Source organism: Suricata suricatta, chromosome 14 (genome assembly GCF_006229205.1).
Source record: "Suricata suricatta isolate VVHF042 chromosome 14, meerkat_22Aug2017_6uvM2_HiC, whole genome shotgun sequence".
Lineage (NCBI taxonomy): Eukaryota > Metazoa > Chordata > Mammalia > Carnivora > Herpestidae > Suricata > Suricata suricatta.
In genome coordinates this window covers 26,389,812-26,411,572 of record NC_043713.1, presented here as the reverse complement: position 1 = coordinate 26,411,572, position 21,761 = coordinate 26,389,812, and the positions used below count along the sequence as shown (strand labels likewise).

General features: G+C 51.2%; 1 protein-coding gene across 2 annotated transcripts in view; it reads right to left on the bottom strand.

Moving 5' to 3' along the window:
• Positions 1-639: 639 nt before the first annotated feature.
• ST8SIA5 (ST8 alpha-N-acetyl-neuraminide alpha-2,8-sialyltransferase 5) overlaps positions 640-21,761 on the bottom strand; it is a 56,318-nt gene continuing 35,196 nt past the window's right edge. For both annotated transcript variants that reach the window (XM_029922761.1, XM_029922762.1), the window contains 5 exons: positions 11,714-11,800; positions 8,147-8,291; positions 4,239-4,351; positions 3,350-3,442; positions 640-2,182 (listed from right to left, as the gene is read on the bottom strand). In XM_029922761.1, coding sequence (XP_029778621.1) covers positions 1,714-2,182; positions 3,350-3,442; positions 4,239-4,351; positions 8,147-8,291; positions 11,714-11,800 — 907 coding nt within the window. In that variant the 3' untranslated portion in view covers positions 640-1,713. The remainder of the gene's footprint in view (positions 2,183-3,349; positions 3,443-4,238; positions 4,352-8,146; positions 8,292-11,713; positions 11,801-21,761) is intronic.

Here is a 21,761-nt window from a genome sequence, read left to right as displayed (position 1 = left end):
CCCCACTTTATGGGTCTACTTGATCTCACTGGCTACTTCCCTGTCTTACAGACGAGCCGCATGAGGTCTCCCCAGTCAGGACTAGGACTCAGAACAGAGGCGGAAGCATGCACTCCGTAACAACCCACAGACCGGGAACACAAGACCAAACAAAGTGGTTTGGCCGAGAAAGGAGCTGTGGGCCAGGAGCCTGGAGGCCTGGGACCGGGCCCACGCTCCCCTCTGTGTCCCACTGGCTGGACCCGCTGCTCTGCCTTGTGCAAGGAGGCCGCACTCCCTGCTGAAACCTCCCGGCTCCTAGTCCTCCCCAGAGCACCCAGCTGCTGGGTCTGGACCTGCTCATGGTCTGCCCTCCATCCCAAGAAGAAAGCAATACTGAATTGATTTGTTATCAGGTCTTCCCAAGCCCAACTCCAGACCAAAGCAGAATAGGCTTCTGGAAGTGTCTAAGGGAGGAAGGGAAGAATGGAGAGAAGGAGGGAGGGGGGAGAGAGGGAGACAGGAAGGAGTCTGAAGTCCCTACAGAACTAACATTCGACAATCCATGCAGTTAGGTTCTAAGGCAATTCACCATGGGTGTCTATCAGGTACAGCCATGCTCATGGTGGTAACACCCTGCAGAGAGCACAGGGAAGGAACTTCAGATGTGAAATGCCATGTTAACCCCTTTCGGCCCAGACGCAGTTAGCTTCCCAAAGCACAGGCCACATGGGTCCATGAGTGGGAAGGCCGCCTGGCTGTGTGATGTGGGAAGTCCCGCCTTCACAGGAGAAGCCTCAGTGATGCTGGTGTCGGAGGCCTGGATGCACTCCCCTCTGCAAAGCTCATCGGTTAGATCTCAGTGCTTTCCAGCCCGGGGCCCACAGCTCGGAAACACAATATAGCAGGATTCTGAAGTACGCTGGAGCATCAAGAGGAACAGATCTTATAAATAACTCCTGGTTAAAACAGAGCTGAAAATAAGGAGACGAGAGGAAGCAAATTGTTAAGCACGTATTGAGTCAATCACATTGGCTTGAAAACCTTAGTGCAAATGGCTGATCCTTCTCATCAGATCAAACAGGATTGAACCCAGAGGCACCAAGACTGTGCGTGTGTGCATATGTGTGTGTGTGTGTGTGTGTGTGTGTGTGTGTGTGTGTGTGTCTGAGGATGTGTTTTGAAAGGGCGTGGTTAAGACCCTGGACCTCCCTGAGCCATTCTGTCTTCCCAGGAAGGTCTGGCTGCTGGGTTAATCTGTAAGCTCTGAGATTCTACATAGCGATTCACAGCAGAGGCCTCAGTATAAAACTCAGGAAGCCAAAAGTCTGAATTAAATCTTGACCACAGGCCCAGTCTCCCCCTTGTCCATGCTGTAGGGCCTTCCTTCAGCTGCGACATGGTCTGTGTTCCCCCCAATGCTAAACTTGAGTGCAAATGTGCTTGATTCACTCGCAAACCTCAAGGCCTCTGTTCTCCAGGAGTGGCCCAGCAGCATGCTACTCTCGGGCAGGGTGGGGACACAAGGCCCCAGCTGAGGCCAGGAGGCTTAGCACAGAGCTGACTCTGCCGGGGCCCCCCTTCCGTGCCTCCTGGCCCACACGATACCCAAGCAGGAAGCCGAATGCCCGAGGTAGTGACCACCTGAATGCGGGCCCAAGCACTGCCGGGCGCAGGAAGGAGAGGAGGAGCGAGGTTCTGCCCGCCCAGGTGGCCGGCCAGCCTGTGCCGCCCTCAGCAGCAAGTGCAGGTACCCGTGTGCACGCGGAGGATGCCTCGGCTGTGCAGGTGCAGGAAGTTGAAGATCTCGGAGGGCATGGCGTGGAAGCCGGGACGGGGCTTGACGTTGTCATAGTAGTGGTGGGTGATGTAGAGGCCCGAGGGGTTCATGGGGAAGGCCCAAAAGCCGAACAGGTGCACCTCCTCGCAGAGCTCGAGCGCCGCCGTGGCCAGGATGAGGCCGGTGCTGATGCGCTTCGCGCGCACCCCCAGGCTGAGCCAGTAGCGCGACACGTTGACCAGGTACTGCGGATGGAAGTAGTACACGGCCTGCGGCGACTCGAAGTCATCCAGCACGTACTTGACGCGGATGGACACGTCGGTGTTGCGCGTGTTGTAGAAGGCAGGCAGCAGCACCGACGCGTTCTCGTACACCTGCAGCACCCGGTAGAAGGGCCGCCGCCACTTCTCCAGCTTGTGGAACCTGGGTGGGGCCAGAGCGAGAGGGTGGGCGGCCCACCCACCCCCATCCCCACCCCCATGTCTGTACCCCTCTCTTCGAGCCCCTGCTGCCCCCACCCGGCACCCTGGGGCCTTTCCAGAAGTTGCAGGGGACTCAAGGCCACTTCTTTTCATCTTTTTCACCTCCGAAGATGAATGGCCTGCCTTTCTAGGGGCAGCTATATTTTTTCTAAGTGGAAGCAAACAACCATGTAGGGAGGGCAATGCTTACTCCTAAAGGATGGGAGCGTCCCGGCGGTGGGGGTGTCTCAGTGGGGGGTTGGGGAGAACTGGGAACTTTAGCTGGGCCCTCAGGGCAGACACAAGTGCTTTCTTTCCCAAGATCCCCAAATGAGTACGCCAGATGAAGTGTGCCTGCTCACTCCTTCCTGCCCCGCAGCCCCTCACTCACCTTGTACTTTACCCCAAATGGCCCTCCTGTGGGCTCATCTCCCACCTCTCCAGAAGCTCCTTCACCTTGCTGACCTGGTAAGTGTCCTGAGCATCGCACCTGATTTACCAACTCCCCAGCCTCTGGTCTCTGGCTGTCCCTGCTCTGGTCTGACCTGGATGGTGTGACTCTACCCTTGGCTGGAGTTTTAACCCATTGACCGGCTTCTCCAAGGCCTCCCAGGCAGACAGACCCCAAAAGGGGAACTAGGTGGGGACTGAGATCTTTGCAAGAGTCTTTTCCCCAGGGCCACCTGGACATGCCAGCGTAGGGAGCTGCCTTCCTCCATCACACTCAGGAAGGCTTTCCGGCCCATCTAGGTGAAGACTGTCTAGACCAGTGCTATCCAAAAGAAATATAATTCAGGCCACATATGTCATTTTTAATGTTCTAATGATTATATGTAAATAAGTAGAAAGGAGTGGGTGAAGTTAATGTTTATCATATTATATTTAATGCTCACAATGTTTTTTTTAACCTGCTGTACCCAAAATACTACTACTTCAACATGTAATCAATATAAGCAATGGATGAGATGTGGTCCATCCTCCTTTGCATGTTAAGTCTCTGAAATCGGGTGTGTGTTTTACACTTACAGACACATGTCAATCTGAAGAGCTACATTTCCAGTGACCAGTAGCTATATATGACTAATGGGTACCATATTGGAGAGCACAAGTCTGGAAGATGGTTTGTTACCTCTCTGTGATGATGCTGGGGTTCACAGTGACCACATCCGTCTTCACTCCCACATCCATGGTGTACTTCTCCGAGATGGGGGGTAGGTTGCACCTGCAGAAGAGATAAAGCAGCCAGGCTGTCTGCGCTCAGTCATTTTAGATAGAGCTGGAGAGCAGGCAGAGTGAGGGTGTGGGGAAGGAGGGGATGGTGCTTGGATGGGCAGACGGATGCAGAGGCAGCCAGCTGGGTGGAATCTTGGGAGTCTGTGCACAGACAGGCAAGTTTAGTTCCTCCCCCCTCCACCCCTGAGTGGCACAATGATCATGGACAGCCTCAGCCCCAATCCCTCTGCATTAAACCTTTATTTTCAACCCATCTTCTTTGTCCAGGCTAAAGATGTAAGTGAGGATCCTCAAAGAGGTAAAAGGAGGCTCTATCTAAGGAAGAAGAAATACAAGGACCCATCTCTGGCTTAGTTAAAGCCAAGGCGAAGCCAATATTGGTGCCAGCCCCAAGGCTGCCCTGTTCCAAACTCTGCTTCTGGAAGAGTAGAACCCAACAGGGCAGGGCTTTGCACAGATGTTGTGAGTCCTCAGTGTCTTCATATCTGCTATGCTGTTTTTAAAAAATTAATTATTTTTAAAACAAAGGTGTTTGTTACACACCTCTCGTTCTGAAGACGTGGAGGCAGAGGGCCTGAGAGGTTTGACCACTGGCACCAAGGGATAGGGTGGGAGAGGGCAAGAAACAACCCAGATCACGAGGGTGTGCAGAGATGGGGAGTGGGGGCGGAGCACTTGAAGGACAGCAGTGGGGCATGGGGGTGGGGCACCACAAGAGGAAAGGGCAAGGAGGGGGACAGCCATGGGGGTAGAGGCAGCAGGTGCAGAGCCTGGGGATTCTTTACCGGAAGACAAAGTCAGCACTGTTGATCTCCCTCCCACAGCGGCTGTTCTTTAAGATGCCTCCGTTGCCCACCACTGCACACTTCTTAAACTGGGACCGGTAGTAGGGCATGTCCTGGGGGAGACAGGGATGCAGCGGTCACAGGCAACGCCCTCCCTGCCTTCTTCGGGTGCCCTCACCCCCGTACCCACGGCCACGTCTACGAGCCAGCCTTGCAGGGAATGGGGGAGAAAGGTGGTAATTCCACTTGGCAGATAAGAATTGAGGCCAGGAGACTAGTTCTCAGTCCCCACTGGCCAGTACGAATGGGCTTGAACAGAAGGCAGGTCTCCACAACCTTTTTTCAAGAAGCTCTGGGACGCCTCAGGTTTCCAGAGAAGAGAGTACACGTGATGGCTAGTCCTGCTTGCCCTTGGTTTTGCCAGTGTGTGGAAGCGCATCTTCTTCATGACTTCTAGTCTGCATATTTTATTGGTTAATGCAGATGCTCTAGGGGATGACAGCAGCAGAGAGGGGGCAGGGCCACCCAGGACCAGGGCCCTAAACCTGGCCCTCACCCCCTTCAGCTCAGGGCATGGTGCACACCCTCCCTCTGCTCTGCAGTGGGGACACACGCCTGGGATAGAAAGGTCAGACAGACCAGGACAGATGGCAGGATTTGGCAGCAGCAGGGACAAGAGACCATGGGCTGAGTAAACAAAGCCATGACAGTGGAGCAGGGAGAGGTCAGAGCATCTGAAATCTCTGCAAAGCGCAGAGGAGCCCAGGACTTACCTCGAGTGACAGTGGCACTCGCGAGAGGGCTGGGAGTGACCACTTCACAGCACTTTGACCTTGTCACACCCTGACTGCTGGGGTTACCTTGGTCTGGGCACCGGCTCCCCATAAATTTCCCTGAGCATGCTCTCCAGGGGAACACAGGCACGTTGGCAGGAAGAAGCAAACACTGGCCTGAGGGTTAAGGGTCCCAGTTCTGTCCTGACTTTGCTCTGGGTCATAATCCCCTCCTGGGGAACCTGAGGCAGATGGAGCCAAGCACCACATGCATGGCTCAGCAGAGACAGAGAGAAGCCCAGATCTGGAGTCAAGGGCAGGGTGCCCAGCCACCCCAGTGTGCCCAGGACTGGGGAACACTGCCTGGCATGCAGGGCTTCCCTCGGGTCAAACCAGAAAAGTCTGGGGCCAACAAGGATTGGGCCCCTTAGCCAAAAGACCCGGGTGTAGCCCTGGTTTTGCCAGATAATGAGGTGAAGGAACTATAGACAAGTGTTTTGAGTTCTCAGATGGTTTTCCCATCTGTAAAATTAGGATAATTCCATGTGTATGTTGTGCTTTTCAAGCAGAGTTTTTCGATCTGGCACTGTTGACACTTGGGACCAGCTCATTCCTTGTAGGAGGGCTAACCCATGGACTGCCGATGTTCAGCAACATCCCTGGGCCTCTTCGCACTGGGTGTCAGGGGTAATCCCCAATCGTGACAACCAAAATGTCTCTAAACGTTGTCAAATGGCCCCATGGTTGAGAACCACTGGTGTAAATGGAAAGCCTACCCAATGTGATGTTTGGCCCAGAGGTATCTTGGCAGGAGGGCCAGATTATTCCTGTCATTAGTCCCCAAAGTTCTCTCCCCCAGGAGCCTACTGGGCAGCACCCCTTTCAGCACATATCACCTGGGCAGCCCTGAAGGACAGCAGCCCTGATCAGCACCTTGGCCTTCTGGTGGGGCCAGCTGCCCGGTGCCATCATGGGAAATGACACCACAGTGGATCTTCAGGAAGGAGGCTAAATCTGAAGGAGACGCTGCATCCATCTGTGAGTCTGTCCTTCATGGCCCATTTTCCCTGAAGGGACAGGCCAAGGGGCCAGGGTGGGGAAAACAGGGTGTCTCACAGCCAGTGGGGACAATCGCACTGTTCAGCTTTCACCAGGGAAAGGAAAAAACCGAAGTTATCTTTGGAGAGATCGTCAAAGGCCTTTATGTTCTATGTCAGTGTTTCCCAAACTTCTGTGCATCAAAAACAACCTGGAGTACTTTCTGGAAATAGAAATTCCTGGGCTTCTTCCCAGAACCATGGAATCAGAATCTCCGGGGTGGGGGGAGGGAGGGGAGATCGAGAAGCTGAATTTTATATGATTCCAAAGAAGTACTTACCTTGAGGGTAAGAATACTTCTAAGTCACAAGCTCTAACTCCGGGGATGGCTAATTACAGTCTGCGGGCCACATCGCACCTTCTGCCTGTTCGGGTACAGCCCGCAAGCTAAGCATGGATTCTATATTTTTAAATGGTTGGTGGAGGGGGCAGGGAATCAAAAGAAGACGTGGTGACATGTGAAGATGATGGGAAGTTCACGCTTCATCTTCTGATAGGAACTAGAGCGTTACTGGAGCCCAGCCACACTAGTTTGTTTATGAAGGTTGGTGGCTGCTTTGTGCTGGAGCCATAAAGGTGAGTAGCCATATGGCCTGCAACACTTAAAATATTTACTCTCTGGTCCTTTTCAGAGAACATTTGGCGTCCCTGCCATAATTCCCTGGGCCTCAGCAGTCTATATCCACGGCCCTTGTTGGACCCATATGTCACAACTGAGCTGCGTGTCACCCACTGGCATGACCTGCATGAGATGCAAGTCCACCTGCTATTCGAGACCTTGTGAGACACACCTTGTAGGGGCCCCTGGGTGGCTCAGTCGGTTAGGTGTGCAGCTTTGGCTCAGGTCATGATCTCATGGTTTGGGAGTTCGAGCCTGGTGATGGGCTCTGTGCTGACAGCTCAGAGCCAGGAGCCTGCTTCGGATTCTGTGTCTCCCTCTTTACCCCCCGCCCTCAAAAATAAACATTAAAAAAAAAAAAGACTCACCTTGTAAAGGTGACTTATACCCATCATCCTCCAGCCCAGGGACGTCAGGAGTATGACACCACTCAACCTTCAGCTCCTCCCCACTGCCCCCACAAGGCCCAAATCTTATCAGTACCCTCCATGTAAGGTAACAGAACACAGGGACCTCTGGGCTTTGTTTCATGAGCACTCCCATAGAAGCAGGGCAGCCCAGGCCCTTAGATTTCACCCAGAAAGACCTGAACACACCCCCCACTCAGCATTTCTGCAAATTGGACCTGGTAAGTCCTGCCCTGGACCCATTGCTCTCCAGGTGGTGGTTATAAACACATCCCATGGAACCTTCTTCCTCTTCAGATGGTAATAACCATCAGGATGAGTTGAAAATGCAGGTTCCAAGGCCTTTTCTCAGAGATTCTGATGCTGTGATCGGGCCACCAGTGAAGAAAGAGCTTTGGTGGCCTGAGCCATTCATTCATGAGGCTCACTTATCCTGTGGTCCCCCATGGCCAGGGAGCCAGCGTGCTGGCCCCAATGAGCAGCCTACCTCCAGACTTCCTTTATGTGGAAGGAAAACAATTCACAACTATCGTGTTTAACTTAGATTTTCTGTTATAAACAGCCAAATCTATTCTTAGCCTTAACCCCAGTGTGACAGACAGGGAGACTGAGGCCTTAGAAGATACAAGGTCATTCTTGCTTTGCTTCCTACTGGTTTGTGATTTCTTGTGCACGCAACTTTGGCATGAATGGTTTTGCTTCTGCACCTGCCTTCACTAGGGGACAAATGCCTAATCATGCTTCCAGAGACCCTCAGGATGTCCTCTGCAAGCAGTGCAATAACCAAAACTTGGCAACCAGTTTCTTGCCAGAGTCACTCAAATAATAGCCAGGTGACACTCATTGTGCCCAGACAGGAGCCCTGGAGGACAGTCCGCTGAGCCAACCGGAGCCAGGACAATGGGTGCAGAGAGCACAGCGGAGTGATGCCACACCACCTGAGGGTGGCCACAGAGGGCCAGGTGAGGTCGCCCCCTTGACCTTCCCAGATTGCCCTGCCCAAAGCAGCACCTTAGGAAACATGCGGAAGATCTCCTGGTTGATGTGGTAGATGCCACTGGTGTCCACTTCATACTTGAGCTTTGTCCCCAGGGGTGTATTCTTCTGTGTAGTGAAGAGGAAGGAGGGGGCATTGCAGCACCTGGACAGAGTGGACCTGCCAGGCAGGAGACAGAGCAGGAGGGACAGGTGACACAGGGCAGAGCAAAGTCTCTGGAAGGGGCAGGGAACTGAGGCCCTTGGAGTGACCAGGGAAGAACCGTTCTCTCCCACCCACCCCTCCCCACACTCACTCCTGCCCCCTCGCCTCTGCTCCTGTTGTCCCCTCTCCCTTCAACATGCCCCCCCTCATGCCTGGGCCTTCCCTCCCCTCCTCACGCTGGCCTTTCTCTCCGGGAGCTCCCAGCTGCCCACCACTGGCCTCACCCACCTCCAAGGACCTGCAGCACAGACCGGCTACCACCCACTTCGTCACCTACCAACTCCCTCCTCACTTGAGCGAAAGCCCCTTGACGGCAGGCATGCTGCCTCTCCAGGCCCTGCATGGGTTAGCCACACATGTTTGACAGCCAGCTGCCAGCCAGTTGTGGGATCAATCTTGCCTCCCCCGGGCATTCGTCAAGATCTGCTAAGCATTCTACTACTTTCTGGAAACACTATTTATCCAGACTTGATGGATGATGCAGAGCTCATCCTTGGGTTCTTGGCCCCTTAAACAAGGTGTTTTTCCCTGTCTCACAGGGGCAAAAGACCAAGATACTGATGTCAACAGAAGCGTGAGAATTCAACCAATTAGAAAGCATCTGAGAAGAGCGGGAGGTCAGGAAGTGGGCTGGTGGGCTGGTGGGCTGATGCTGGCTGTGCCTTCCTGCAGGAAGAGGAGTCTGACTGACTTCCAAAAGAGGTTTTCAGGAGTTCATGGTTTCTTAAAAAAAAAAAAAAAGAGGCAAAAGCCCTGTGGCTATCACTCACAAAAACACTCAAACACAAGCCACAGAAGGGTTAAAGCTCAGATGTCGCAAGCAGGCTTTGCAAAAATAAAAAATAAAAAAATAACCCCTCCAAGGGAGAAGGGGGCTGCTGAAAGTTAGACCTGGGGGTCGGCCAGGCCAGAGAAGGCTGAGTCCTCCCTCTGCCTCAGCTAGTGCTTCCTTGGGTCACTCTGTCTCTGAGGTTTGCTGAAGGGTCGGGTCCTGGGCACTGTTCTCCCTGCCCTGGGGGCCCAAAGCCTTCCGCCATGGCTGCCCAGGAGCTGGACATGACACAAGAGGCAGGCAGCGGCCCTTTCGCCTGGTGGGGGTGGGGAGGGCTTTGAGGCCACAAGACTCCTTTTCTCCAGAAGCAGCAGTGTTGTGCTGAGTGCACAGGGGCCCCCTCCCCGCAACCCTGGCTGTAGGCAGTCACATGCAATGTCTAGGCGGCCCCAGGAGGGATGGAACACCTTCTCCATGGAGCCGGGATGATGATGACCACCAACGTTTGAGGAGGAGCTTTCTGGAAAGTTCATCCAAGGTCTGGGATGGAAACTTGGGTTGCCAACCTGGTGTCAGGAGGCCTGGGTTCTAGTTTCTGCTCTGTTCCTGCCAGCTATGGGGCTCTGGGCACGTGTCTTTCCCGGTCTGGGTTTCAGCTTCCTCATCCGTAGAATGTAGCCTTGGCTCTTCTACTGCTGAGCCTCTCTAGTTTTGTGAGTCCAGGTTGCCAATGCCAGGAAGGTTATACAATTATTTTTTATGACTTTATTTCTTGCAGGGATTTCACTGGGGAAGCTCAACTGGCTGCTGGTCAGAGAAAGGTCTTTCCTGTGGAGTGATGAGTTTCAAAATGTGCCTAAGCCTTCTCAGAGGGGGGGTCAGGGGCCTGGCCAGCATAGGCCATGAGTCAGCACTGGCCCATTTAGCTTTGCTGGTCCAGAAACACAGCCTCATCAGCCCGTTGGAGAATTTGCCACTGTTGGAAACTGACTCACATTAACCAAACTTACGAGTGACTAATCTATAAACCAGAATGCCCACGTGTCCATTTGTAGGCAGTAGGGTGGGGGAAGGCCTCAGTTACAGGACTCCTTTCCTGTAACCAGGAAGCTCGAGTCTGTCTTCTAGCGCACCCCCTCCACCCCACCTCGTTTCACCTCACCAGGATCTTGCGAACCTGAATGAAGGATCTCATTCTCCTTGAATGAACTTGTAATGAGAGCAAAGGGAGGCAGCTGACTGGCCTTGAAGGTTTTTCCATTTGAGGCCTGGCAAGACCTGATGTCATCTCCCTTTTCCACACCTGAAACTACCCCCCTACCCCCACTCCAAGAAGGGGCTCAGCCCCCTGGATGGTGCTGGCTGATCCATGCTGAAGGCTCCCACACTTGTCCTGGTTCTGCTGCCATTTCATCTTCCTGTTGCTTCGTCATTTCCTTAGATATGTGAATCCCACGGAGGACACTTCCGTGCAGCTCCCGGCCCAGACAACATCTTGCATCTTACTGACTTCCTCTGTGCTGGGTGTTTTACAAGCCACACCACCAGCCGGCGTGGTGCCCACACTAACGCCTCTTGTGAAGGGGTAGATTTGGGGTGGCACTTGCCACACAGATCTTGGACCTGACCCCGCCTCCCAGCACTTTGCTCAAGTTCATGGTCTACTTTTATGATGGGGGGAGGTGGGGTCTCTGTGCACTCCTGCTGGGTCTTAGCTGGGAATCTGCAGTCTCACAGAGGCCTCTGGTTTGTGGCTGCTCGTACCTGCTCTTCCAGGGTTATCACTTGAACCATCTACATTTCTAAAAATGTGCCACTTCAAACTACTACTCAGTCTCTAGACATGGCCTGGAATCGCAGCAAATGGGACCAAATGACTCATAAGGAAAAGACAAAACGCTTAGTGTTATTTGCTTTTCACAGCCTCCTGGGTAGGATTCCTGCATGCTGGTGGCCCCTGACTACATCTGAACTTCAACCTGAGTTTCCTGCATCTGGTCCATACCCACATGCCTGGGGTCCCATCAGGTGCATTCAGTAAGGTTGGTCTGCACTAAAATCATACCGTGAGCTCACAATATTTTTGTGATGGGGAGAACCCTACGGTTCACATGAATCAGAAGGAATTTTGAGGACATCTGCCAGCTGGTCGGCCCTTGCAGACAGGGGACCTGAACGATGGCTCTGGCCTCTCTGGGAGCTTACAATCTATTTTTTAGAAACTCATCTGCAGCAGGCCTCGCACATCTGGTGCAAGCTGCCCCATGAGGGGTTGGCGATGGGGTACAGCCAGAGAAGACGGCTCAGAGCACCTCACCCCTCTGGCCTGCTGGAGCCCTAGAGCCAGGGTGGTCCTCTAGTGGTGACCAGGCCTCCGAGCCCAAGGGGCTGCTGCGAGGCCTCAGGGCCCGGAATGGGGGCACTGGCAGCTAGCAGGGTGCCCACCACAGCCTGCGTACTGAGTCAGGACCTCAGACCCCAAAGCCCAGCCAGGACCAGCTCTGGGGGGAAAGGGGACCCCAGGGCTGGGCCTTGCAGGATGGGGCGGCAGCAAGGAGAACAGCACCAACGGGAGGGCTGAGGAGGGTAGACAGGTCTCAGATACTTGAACTGGTTGGCTTCAGAGATATTCATCGCCCATCGGCACATCTGTAGGCTCTTCCATCTGTCGAATAGCTCGGACTGCTTCACCCTTTGGGAGTGGAGACAGAAGAGCACGTGAAGGGGCCAGGCCGGCCAGAGCAGCGGCATTCGCCATCACCCCCTTTGCTCCCCCCCAATCCTGGTGTGGTCCTTGAAGCTAAGTGTGTTTTCTTATGATTAGTATCCTTGGTGCTCCAGCTCCTGGGGCCTTGCTCACCCCTAGAGGGAGCGAACCACTGTCCTGCAACCGTGCCTCCGCACGCAGACCAACCCGTCCTGAGCCCACAGCCTCACGGCCTCCTTTATCTGCTGAGCCACCAGCCTTAAGGGAACTCAGGAGCCTCTCCAAGTTAGAGGCACAATCCCACGTCTGTCTGCCCACGTGCGTATATCTCCGGGAGTTTCTTCAGCTTCCCAAAGAGGTCCTTGATTCCAAAAACAGGACGAACACTCCCTAACTGTAAAGTAAAAACCTGTTTCATTCTGCAGAGCTGGGTCCCCTGGGTTTAAATGGAGGGGAAAGGGTTGTTCCAGATAGGGCAAGCCTCAGCCACAGAAGGGACCCATACATGATTGGTGTGGGGAGGGGGGAGGGGGGAGGGGCAAATGCAGAAGTACAGGATAACGATAAGGTACATGGTTTTGCACTCAGAAGAGGAGCTGGGCCTCAGATGGAGTTCAGATTCCCCCTAACTATGGGACCTCGGGCAGGTTATTTGACCTCTCTGAGCTTCATCTATATAATGGACATAATAATACTCACCATCCCAGAATTGTTAAAATTATTAAATAACATGATACGATAAAGGGCTAAGCATGGGAAGTGCACAAGGAAAGTACCTGATAGATTTAGGTTATTTTTTTAACGTTTATTCATTTTTGAAAGAGCATGAGTGGAGGAGAGGCAGAGAGAGAGAGAGGGAAACAGAATCTGAAGCAGGCTCCAGGTTCTGAGCTGTCAGCACAGAGCACGACGTGGGGCTTGAACCCACAAACCTCGAGATCATGACCTGAGCTGAAGTCAGATGCTCAACCGACTGAGCCACCCAGGCGCCCCTGCTGTAAGTTATTTTTATGGTTAAAATGCACTGCCTGGACTCTGCTCGCTCATAGTCCCTGGACTTTCCCCTTTTGTAAAACCCATAACCCACCTCTATTCACTCCTGATCTTTCCCACAAGACAGGAAATCACAGTGGGGGCCGGGGATCATGCCTGGGTTCACCACCCTAAACCCAGCGCTCAGGTGCACGGCTGATGTGTGGTGAGTGTGTGCTGAGTATATCAACTTCTTGGTGAGTGAACCAAGAGGTCTGAGGTCCAATAGACTCTATAATTACTTATTGAACTCCACTATGTGCCAGGAACTGGGGATACAGAAGTGAGCAAAACAACCTCTTGCTTCCACGGAGCTTAAATACCAGTAAGGAGGCCGGTGGAAAACAGGTATGTATGCATATGACAACAAAGGCACAAGCAATAAAAGCAAAAATAGACAGGCAGGACTACATCCAGCTAAAAAGCTTCTGTAGAGCAAGGGACCACAACAGAGTGCAAAGTCAACCCAGAGACTGGGAGGTGTTTGCAGACCATTTATGTGATGGGGTAATATCCAAAATACATAAGGAACTCTTACAACTCATTAGCAGAAGACCAAATAACCTGATTTTATTTATTTATTTTGAATGTGTATTTATTTTTAGAGAGAGTGCATGAGCAGGGGAGGGGCAGAGGGAAAGAAGAGAGAGAGACAGAGACAGAGAGAGAATCCCAAGAAGCCTCCATGGTCAGTGCAGAGCCCAATGCAAGGTTCAATCCCATGACTGCAAGGTCATGATCTGAGCCAAAGTTAAGAGCCAGACACTTGGGGCACCCTGGTGGCTCAGTTGGTTAAGCTTCCAGCTTTGGCTCAGGTCATGGTCTCATGGTCCGTGGGTTGAAGCCCTGCATCAGCCTCTGTGCTGACAGCTCAGAGCCTGCAGACTCCTTTGGATTCTGTGTTTCCCTCTCTCTCTCTTCCCCTCCTCCATTTATGCCCTGTCTCTCTGTCTCTCAAAAGTGAATAAATGTTAATTTAAAAAAAAAAAAGAGCCATATTCTTAACCAACTGAGCCACCCAGGCACCTCCAAATAATCTGATTTTTAAATGGGCACAAAACTTGAAAAGACATTTCTCCAAAGAAAACATACAAATGGCCCACAGATATATGAAAACATGCTCAACATCACTAAGTATCAGGAAAATGAAAATCAAAACTGCAATGAGATATCATCTCACACCTGTTAGGATGGCTAATATCAAAAAAACAAAAGGGGCACCTGGGTGGCTCAGTTGGTTAAGAGTCTGACTTTGGCTCAGGCCATGATCTTGTGGTTCATGAGTTTGACCCCTGCATTGAGCTCTCTGCCGTTAGCACAGAGCCTGCTTTGAATCCTCCATGTCCCTCTCTCTCTGCCACTCCCTCGCTCACACATGCGCTTGCACCTGCTCTCTCTCAAAAATAAATAAGCAGTTTTTAAAACACCAAAAAAAAAAAAAACAAAAAACAAACAGTTGCAAGTGTTGGTGAGTATGTGGAGAAAAAGGAACCCTTGCAAGTGTTGGGGGGTTTTGTAACATGGTGCAGACAGCATGGCGAACAATACAGAGGTTCCTCAAAAAATTACAAAAAGAACAGCCATGAGATCCAGCAATCCCACCCCTGGGTACATATCCAAAGGAATTGCCATCAGGATCTAAAAGAACTCCCTGCACCCCCGTGGTCACTGCAGTATTAGTCAATGGCAACCAAGGTGTGCAAACAACCTAAATGTCCACTGATGAATGAACAGATAAAGAACATGTGTGACAGACATGCAATGGAATACTATTCGGCCTTTTAAAAGAAGGGAATCTGTCTTATGTGAGAAGTTGGATGAATCTGGAGGACATTATGCTAAATGATATGAGCCAGTCCCAGAAGATATGGTTCTGTTCATGATGAATCTAAAATAGTCAATCTCGTAGAAACAGAGACGAGAATGGTGGTTGCCAGGGACTTGGGGAAGGGGAAACAGTGAGCTGCTTGCTGTTCGATGTAGATGAATTTTCAGTTATGTAAGATGCATAAGTTCTAGAGCTCCACTGTACAGCTCAGCGCCTACATTCAACAACACTGTATTATACACTTAAGAATTTGCTAAGAGGGCAGATCTCATGTTAAGTGTTCTTACCCCCCCTTAAGAAAAAGAAAACGTTAATAATGCCATGAAGAAAACTGAAGCAAGGTAAAGGAACCAAAAAGTGACTGCTTCAGAAGGGTCGGTCAGGGAAGGCTTCCCTGAAGAGGCAAACTTTGCACAAAGAACTGAAATGATCAGTAGCGAGCCAGGCAAATATCTGGGGAAGGAGTAGTCCAAGCAAAGAGAAAAGTGAGTGCAAAGGCACTGGGGTGGGAACTTACTTGGTGGGTTTACGGAGCCTTCATCCTGATGCCTTCCTTCTGGCTTCCCAAAGGCTCCCACAGCAGCCCTCACATCTCAGGCTAATGTGACATCAGACGAGGGTGCTGTTACACAGCCCTACCCTGGCTCACTCACTGCTTCCCGCCCCTGCACCCCACAACCCACAGGCCCCTAGAGCCGCACCCTACATAACCAATGCCCCAAACACCTTCTAGAAACCTGGCAAGACAATAGGCCAGGTCCCAGTTCCAACTGTTACCAGTGTCTGGGCCCCATTCTGTGTGCCTCCAATGCCCGTCACACACTGGACCAAGGCTGGCGCCTGAACACCCAACCTTGAATCCTGGCTCCGTCCCCAACTTGCAGTGTGACCTTAGACAAGTCATTTAATCTCTCTGAGACTCAGATGCTTTATCTAAAACACAGATATAATAACCTCTGCCCTGCTAATCTCAAGGGTTGTCAGAAAGATCAAATGAGATAATATGCATGAAAATATTTTATAAATTGCTTTCCCAATGCAGAGATCATATTGACTTTAAAGATGAGAGAGTGATCATAGGCTCTTATCTTCTTTCTCCCAAGATACCACTTATATTCCAGAAGAGGAATAAAAAAGGTTTAGACCCCCCAGATGAACAGAATGACCGGGGTTGGGGGAGTTCGATGGAAGAGAGACTTTGACAAGTGTGTAGAAGGAGGAGAGGGCACCTAAGGAGCGGTGACACAGCCCAGAGACAGTCTAACCTCATGGGACATTTTAAAGAGAGGTGGAGGGTGGGGAAGGGGCATGGTGCTGAAAATGAGCATCATTTGTACGTCTGTATCTGGAACCATCAAACCTACCCACCAGAGCAACCAAATATTTAGTCTCCAGCAAAGGGAAGGGAGGGATTGACCCAGACTGTCAGACAGCTCCTACCAAAAAACAAAAAACCAAAAGCAAACGATCATTCCCAGGGAAAAGGACCGGCATCTCCAACAATGACCCTTTTTTTTTTCTACTTTATTTTTTCTAAGTTTATTTATTGATTTTGAGAGAGAGAAAGAGGGAGCAGTAGGAGGGCAGAGAGGAAAGAAAAAGAGAGAGAATCCCAAGCAGGCTCTGTGCTGTCAGAGCAGAATCTGCTGCAGGGCTTGATCCCATGAACCGTGAGATCATGAACTGAGCGGAGTGGGCCGCTCAACCGAGACTGAGCCATCAAGGCGCCCCTCCAACAAGGCCTGTGGTCAGAGTTTCTACCAGCTTTTATTGTTCTCAATTTGAATATAAATAGATAACCCAGGATCACCTGGTCAACTGGATGGAAACAGAAGATAAACCATCAGTTAAAGTATCCAAAGAGAGGGGCGCCTGGGGTGGCTCAGTCCGTTGAGCATCCAACTCTTGACTTCAGCTCAGGTCATGATCCCAGGGTCATGGGATGGAGCTCCGTGGCAGGCTCCTCACTGAGTATGGGGGCTGCTTGGACTTCTTTCTCCCTCTCTCTCTCTCTCTCTCTCTCTCTCTCTCTCGCTCTCTCTACCCCCTTTCTGACTCTCTCCCTCCCTTAATAAAAGGAGGAAATGCTGGAGGAACAAAATATAACTTTAAAATATTCTACTTAGTGTCTCCAGAGATAGTCTAGAAGACATGATATCCTTAAAGATAGGAATAGATCGCTCTGGGAACAAAGAAAGAGCTCTTGGGAGGGGTGGGGGACAAGTTTGCTCAAAGAGCTGAAAATGAAGCCAAGGACTCTTTTCAAAAAGTGGATGCAATGGGCAGAGACAGAAAAGCTGAGATCACATGAGTGATGCAGAAGGTCCAGTGTACAACTCTTAAAAGCACTAGAAAAAAGGAGTTAGAGAATAATAGAGAGTAGGAAGTAGTTTAAAACTCCAAAAGAACATTCAAGAGTTTGGACACGAGCCCCAAATTAAGAGCTCCCAACAGGTGTCTATCCTGAAGGACACCATTGGGACATTTCAGAACCACAGGATCCAGACACAGTCCAGAGAGAAGGAAATGGGTCACCTCCAGAGGAGCAACAAGCAACAAGTTCCCTAGTCCTGGATGTCCGAGGGCAATGGGGAAAGTCTTCAGCATTCTGGGGGAACATGATTTTCACCCCAAACACCAACGCCACCAAGCCAACAATCAGGTATAAAGGTAGAATTAAGTCTTTTAGACATAGAACTCAAAGAACTCAAAACTTTATCCCTTACCAATCATTTTTTGGGTATTACTGAACATAGGTAGGAAGGAAAATGAAGGGGTAAATAAGAAGCAGCTATGGGTTCTAAACAAAAGTGAATCCAACCTAAGGACACATTGAAGGGAAGTTCCCAGGACAATCATGTGTGACCCACCGAGAGAGCAGCCGGTCCACGCTGGGGCAAGAGGATGACGGGAAATGCTGAGGGGAAGTCCTGGCTGATGGAAAGGCAGAGAAGAAACCAAAAAAGGGCATAACAGAGACACAGAGTTCAAGAGGGAAAAGGTAACAAGAAGGTCCAGGAAAAAAGCGGGGGGGGGGAGGAAATGTACAAGAAAGGAAGTAGAATCACTGTTTTGTGATCTTGAAATTTTAGAGTCAACCTATAGAGAAAACCCCAAAACGACTTATTATGGGTACAAACCGAATGTAAATGTTATCAGCCTTAACAATGTAAAGGTAAACCCATGGATAACTGGAGTCAGAAGCTGCAACCAAAATACAGGGATAATTTTAATAGCCTCGTTTCACAAAGGACAGGATCAAGAGACACTGCCAGTATTTGGCAGACAGGAAATAGGTTCCTCAGGCAATCTACAGACAGAAGAACTAAAAACAGCAATGTCTCTCAACTCAGAAGAGAGGGAGGGGGTGGTGTAAGGGGGCCGAATCCTCACCCACTGAGGCAGGAGGTCAGTGCACGCTGTGCAAACTCGGTAGGTCGAGAAATAACAGCAGGTGCATATTACTGAGAGGTGTGGAAGTAATTACTAGAAGAAATGGCCAAGAGTCAAAGGAGCATGGTGTGAGTGGAAGAAGGCGTGGGGCAGGGACCAGTGGCTTTTTATTAGTATCGGCTTTTGCGTCCTACTTAATTTTCCATGAGGATAATGAGGTGATAATGGCCACCTCTGTTCTCTTTCTTCTTTCCCCCCCTTTCCTTGATGGCCTCCTCTGTTTCCACCCAGCTCTCCTGGAAGAGCCCAGTCCACTCACTCACATAAGGAACAAGTCCTGTGCCCATGCAGGGTCACGCTCGGGAACTCAGAGATGCCTGGGCACCAAAGGGCCTCTCAGACCGGAGAACCCTTGCTCCCAGCCTGTCTTCCTGAGCTCAGTGCAGGGTTCCTCATCCCAGAAAGATGGGGAAGGGGTGGCATGAGAGGCCCCAGGAAGACATGCCAGGTACCACCCCCACCTGGCAGTAACTGGCTTAAAAATAAAGACACTCTAAAAACATAAAATAAAGCAACTCTAGAATGATTAAATCCAAACAAATATTTTGTACGAGTACCCGTGACAATGTGTTTCATAATAAATCACCATGGAGTCATTCCTCATGCATCTGACATTATCAGGGACCAAGGCCTTTTCCATGTGGGAATTTTCCGGCTGGCTGGTTTCTACCAGTGTTTGGAGCAAATCTGGATCGGAATCCTTCCTGGATGAATCACACCCCTCCCTGTCTCCTCAGAACGCCAGCTGACATTCTTATGCCTAAAGGGCCTCGGAGCCCATCCATCCGGCCCCCTCCATTCGCAGATGGCGATTTAACCTTTCCCCAGTGACTCAGAGTCTCCACTCTGAGCACCGCTCGTGGCTCTGGGCCAGAGCACAGCAAAGCCCACGGGTGCCCTGGGGATGCCAGAACCATCCGAATCAGAGGCCGGCCTCTGGGCGCTCTGGTTTCAGGCCTGGGGATCTCACTATCCTCAGCCTCCAGACCCAGGCTAGCAGACACCAGGCTCGCTGCTCCCGACTGTCCCGCCAGCCTCACGCTGATGCCCTGCAAACAGCCTCTGCCTTTCCTCTCCTCTCAGAGCCCCGGGGACCACAGGGAGGCCAGTGCCCCGGAAGACATGGGGGAGTGCGAGGTCCGGGGGTCACCAGTTGGGACGGGCTACTCAGCTCAGGAGACCAGAGAGGGTGCCCAAGGGCAGAGATGAGGGCTCGAGCTAAACATGCGGAGCACCAAACGTGCATCCATGACAAAGGACAGCAGTGTGCACAGATCACGGGAAGCAGGAGGTTCCTCCCCCGCAACCCCACCGTGTTCGTCACGTAGGGCCTGGGTCATTTTGACTTTGGTTCCGAATGCAAGCTGCAACAGGGACTATTATGGGCTGAATCGTCTCTCCCTCCAAACTCCCATGCTGAAATCCTACCCCTCAGATCTCAGAATGTGAGTCTTTGGAGACAAGGTCTTTACAGAGGTAGTTAAGTTAAAATAAGGTCATTAGGGTGGGCCCTAATCCAATATGACTGATGTCCTCATTAGAAGAGGAAATTAGGACACCGACAAGAGTGACAGAAGAAAGCCCATGTGAAGACAGAGGAGACGGCCATCTGCAAGGCAAGGAGACAGGCCTCGGAAGAAGCCGTCCCTGTCAGCGCCTGGGTCTCAGACCTCCAGCCTCCAGAACTGTGGGGCATGAAGTTCTGTTGTTTAGGCCCCCGGCCTGAGGAACAGGAAGTGATGTAGAAGGATGATCAACTTTTGGGTCTCTCAGATCTCTGGGTCTAGACTGAAGTAACCGTGAAGAAACTATCTGCATTGTATAATTTAAAAAGTAATTACTCGCCTTTGAAAACACTAAGGAATGTCATTAACAGGCGTGCTCTGGCTTTCAGAATGACACGGTTAAGGGCCTGGGGTCTTTGAATTCTGGGAAAAGACAAAGGATCTCTGCTTAGGAGCTGACGAATTTGGCTCGTGCTTGAGGCCCAGGTGGCCAAGTTTGCCACTAAATCCCAACTCCTCAACCAAGCACGTCACACACCTCACACGGCCACCTGCTTAAAGGCCTCTCACGGGTTCCCATAGCCCTCAGGTGATGATAGAATCTGGATCCCAGTCCACACTGCAAGGTCCCACAAGGTCGGGCCCCCATCTGCCCTTCCAGCCACATGGCTTCTGGGACCCCTCTCACATTGGCATTCAAGTTGCCCTGACCCTTCAGAGCCTAGGACACAGCGGGCTTCCTCCTGGCACAGGGCCTTTGCACAGACTGGAACTTCAGTCTAGAACCTTCCTGGCCTACTTAATTCCTATTGCCCGTCCAATGAGAGCACCAGCATCCCTTCCCCAGAGAAGCTTTGCCTGACAACCCTCTCCTCGCCCCAGCCCAGGTCACGCTCCCTGCCATCCCCTTGTCTCCGTAGGGTAGTTATTCAGGCCTGCCTCCCTGCCAGGCCGCGAGCTCCATGAGGGCAGAGACCATGGCATGTGTGCAGCCGAGGGCTGGCAGAGCTGATAGGAGGTGCTCACATGTTTACCTCTAGAGAGGGTACACAGACCCTTGGTTAGCGCGGGGACCAGAAACAACGCAGCTATTTCCAGTGGATTTCTTGGAGCTTTCCTGCACCTACTAAGCTGATGGATTCTGAATGACAGCCCAGAAAAGCTGCTGCTGCTCGTAGTGGCTCCAGAAAGGAAGGAAAAGGGAGGGCGCACATTAACATGTATTGAGCACCTCTTATGTGTGCTACTGTGGATGTGGATCGCGGGGCTACCTATGTTCACATCCGTTATTTCATCTACTCTTTGTGGCAACCCTTCAAAGCTAGGTAATAGTGTCCCAATTTTTATAGGTAAGGAAAGGCTCAGAGAGGTTAAGTAATTTGTATAAAGATGCAGAGCTCATAAGACCCCAGGTCTTCCAGACCCCTGGGGCCATGCTTTGTCTATGACTCACACTATATGGAAATCATGTCAAATTGCTCAAGGAGCTGTGGCTCCTGCCTGTGGGCCATGGACAGTAGTCTCCCAGGGATCACGGCAGGGGCCCACGCGTCTGAAAGAGCACCCAACACCACCTGACCCTGAATCAACCATATTCCTTCCACACTCAGAACTGTTTTCAAACACATAGGAATTTTATTTGAAATTAAACCACAAAACGCTTCTCAGTAGGACGATGAATTCATGGTAGTCTTATATGGGAGAGAAGGAGGGGGTGAGCACACACACTGAAATGTTCTGCATGAAATGTACTTTTCCTACCATTGGTTATAAAAGAGCCACAGGCACAAAGCAGACACATAGACCAATGGAATAGAAGAGAGAACCTAGAATTAGACCCACAAATATACGGTCAATTAATCTTTGACAAAGCAGGAAAGAGTATCCAATGGAAAAAAGCCTCTTTAACAGATGGTGCTGGGAGAACTGGAGAGCAACATGCAGAAGAATGAAACTAGACTACTTTCTTACACCATACACAAAAATAAACTCAACATGTATAAAGAACCTGAATGTGAGACAGGAAACCATCAACACCCTAGAGAAGAAAGCAGGAACCAACCTCCTTGACCTCAGCTGCAGCAATTTCTTACTCAACACATCTCCAAAGACAAGGGAATCAAAAGCG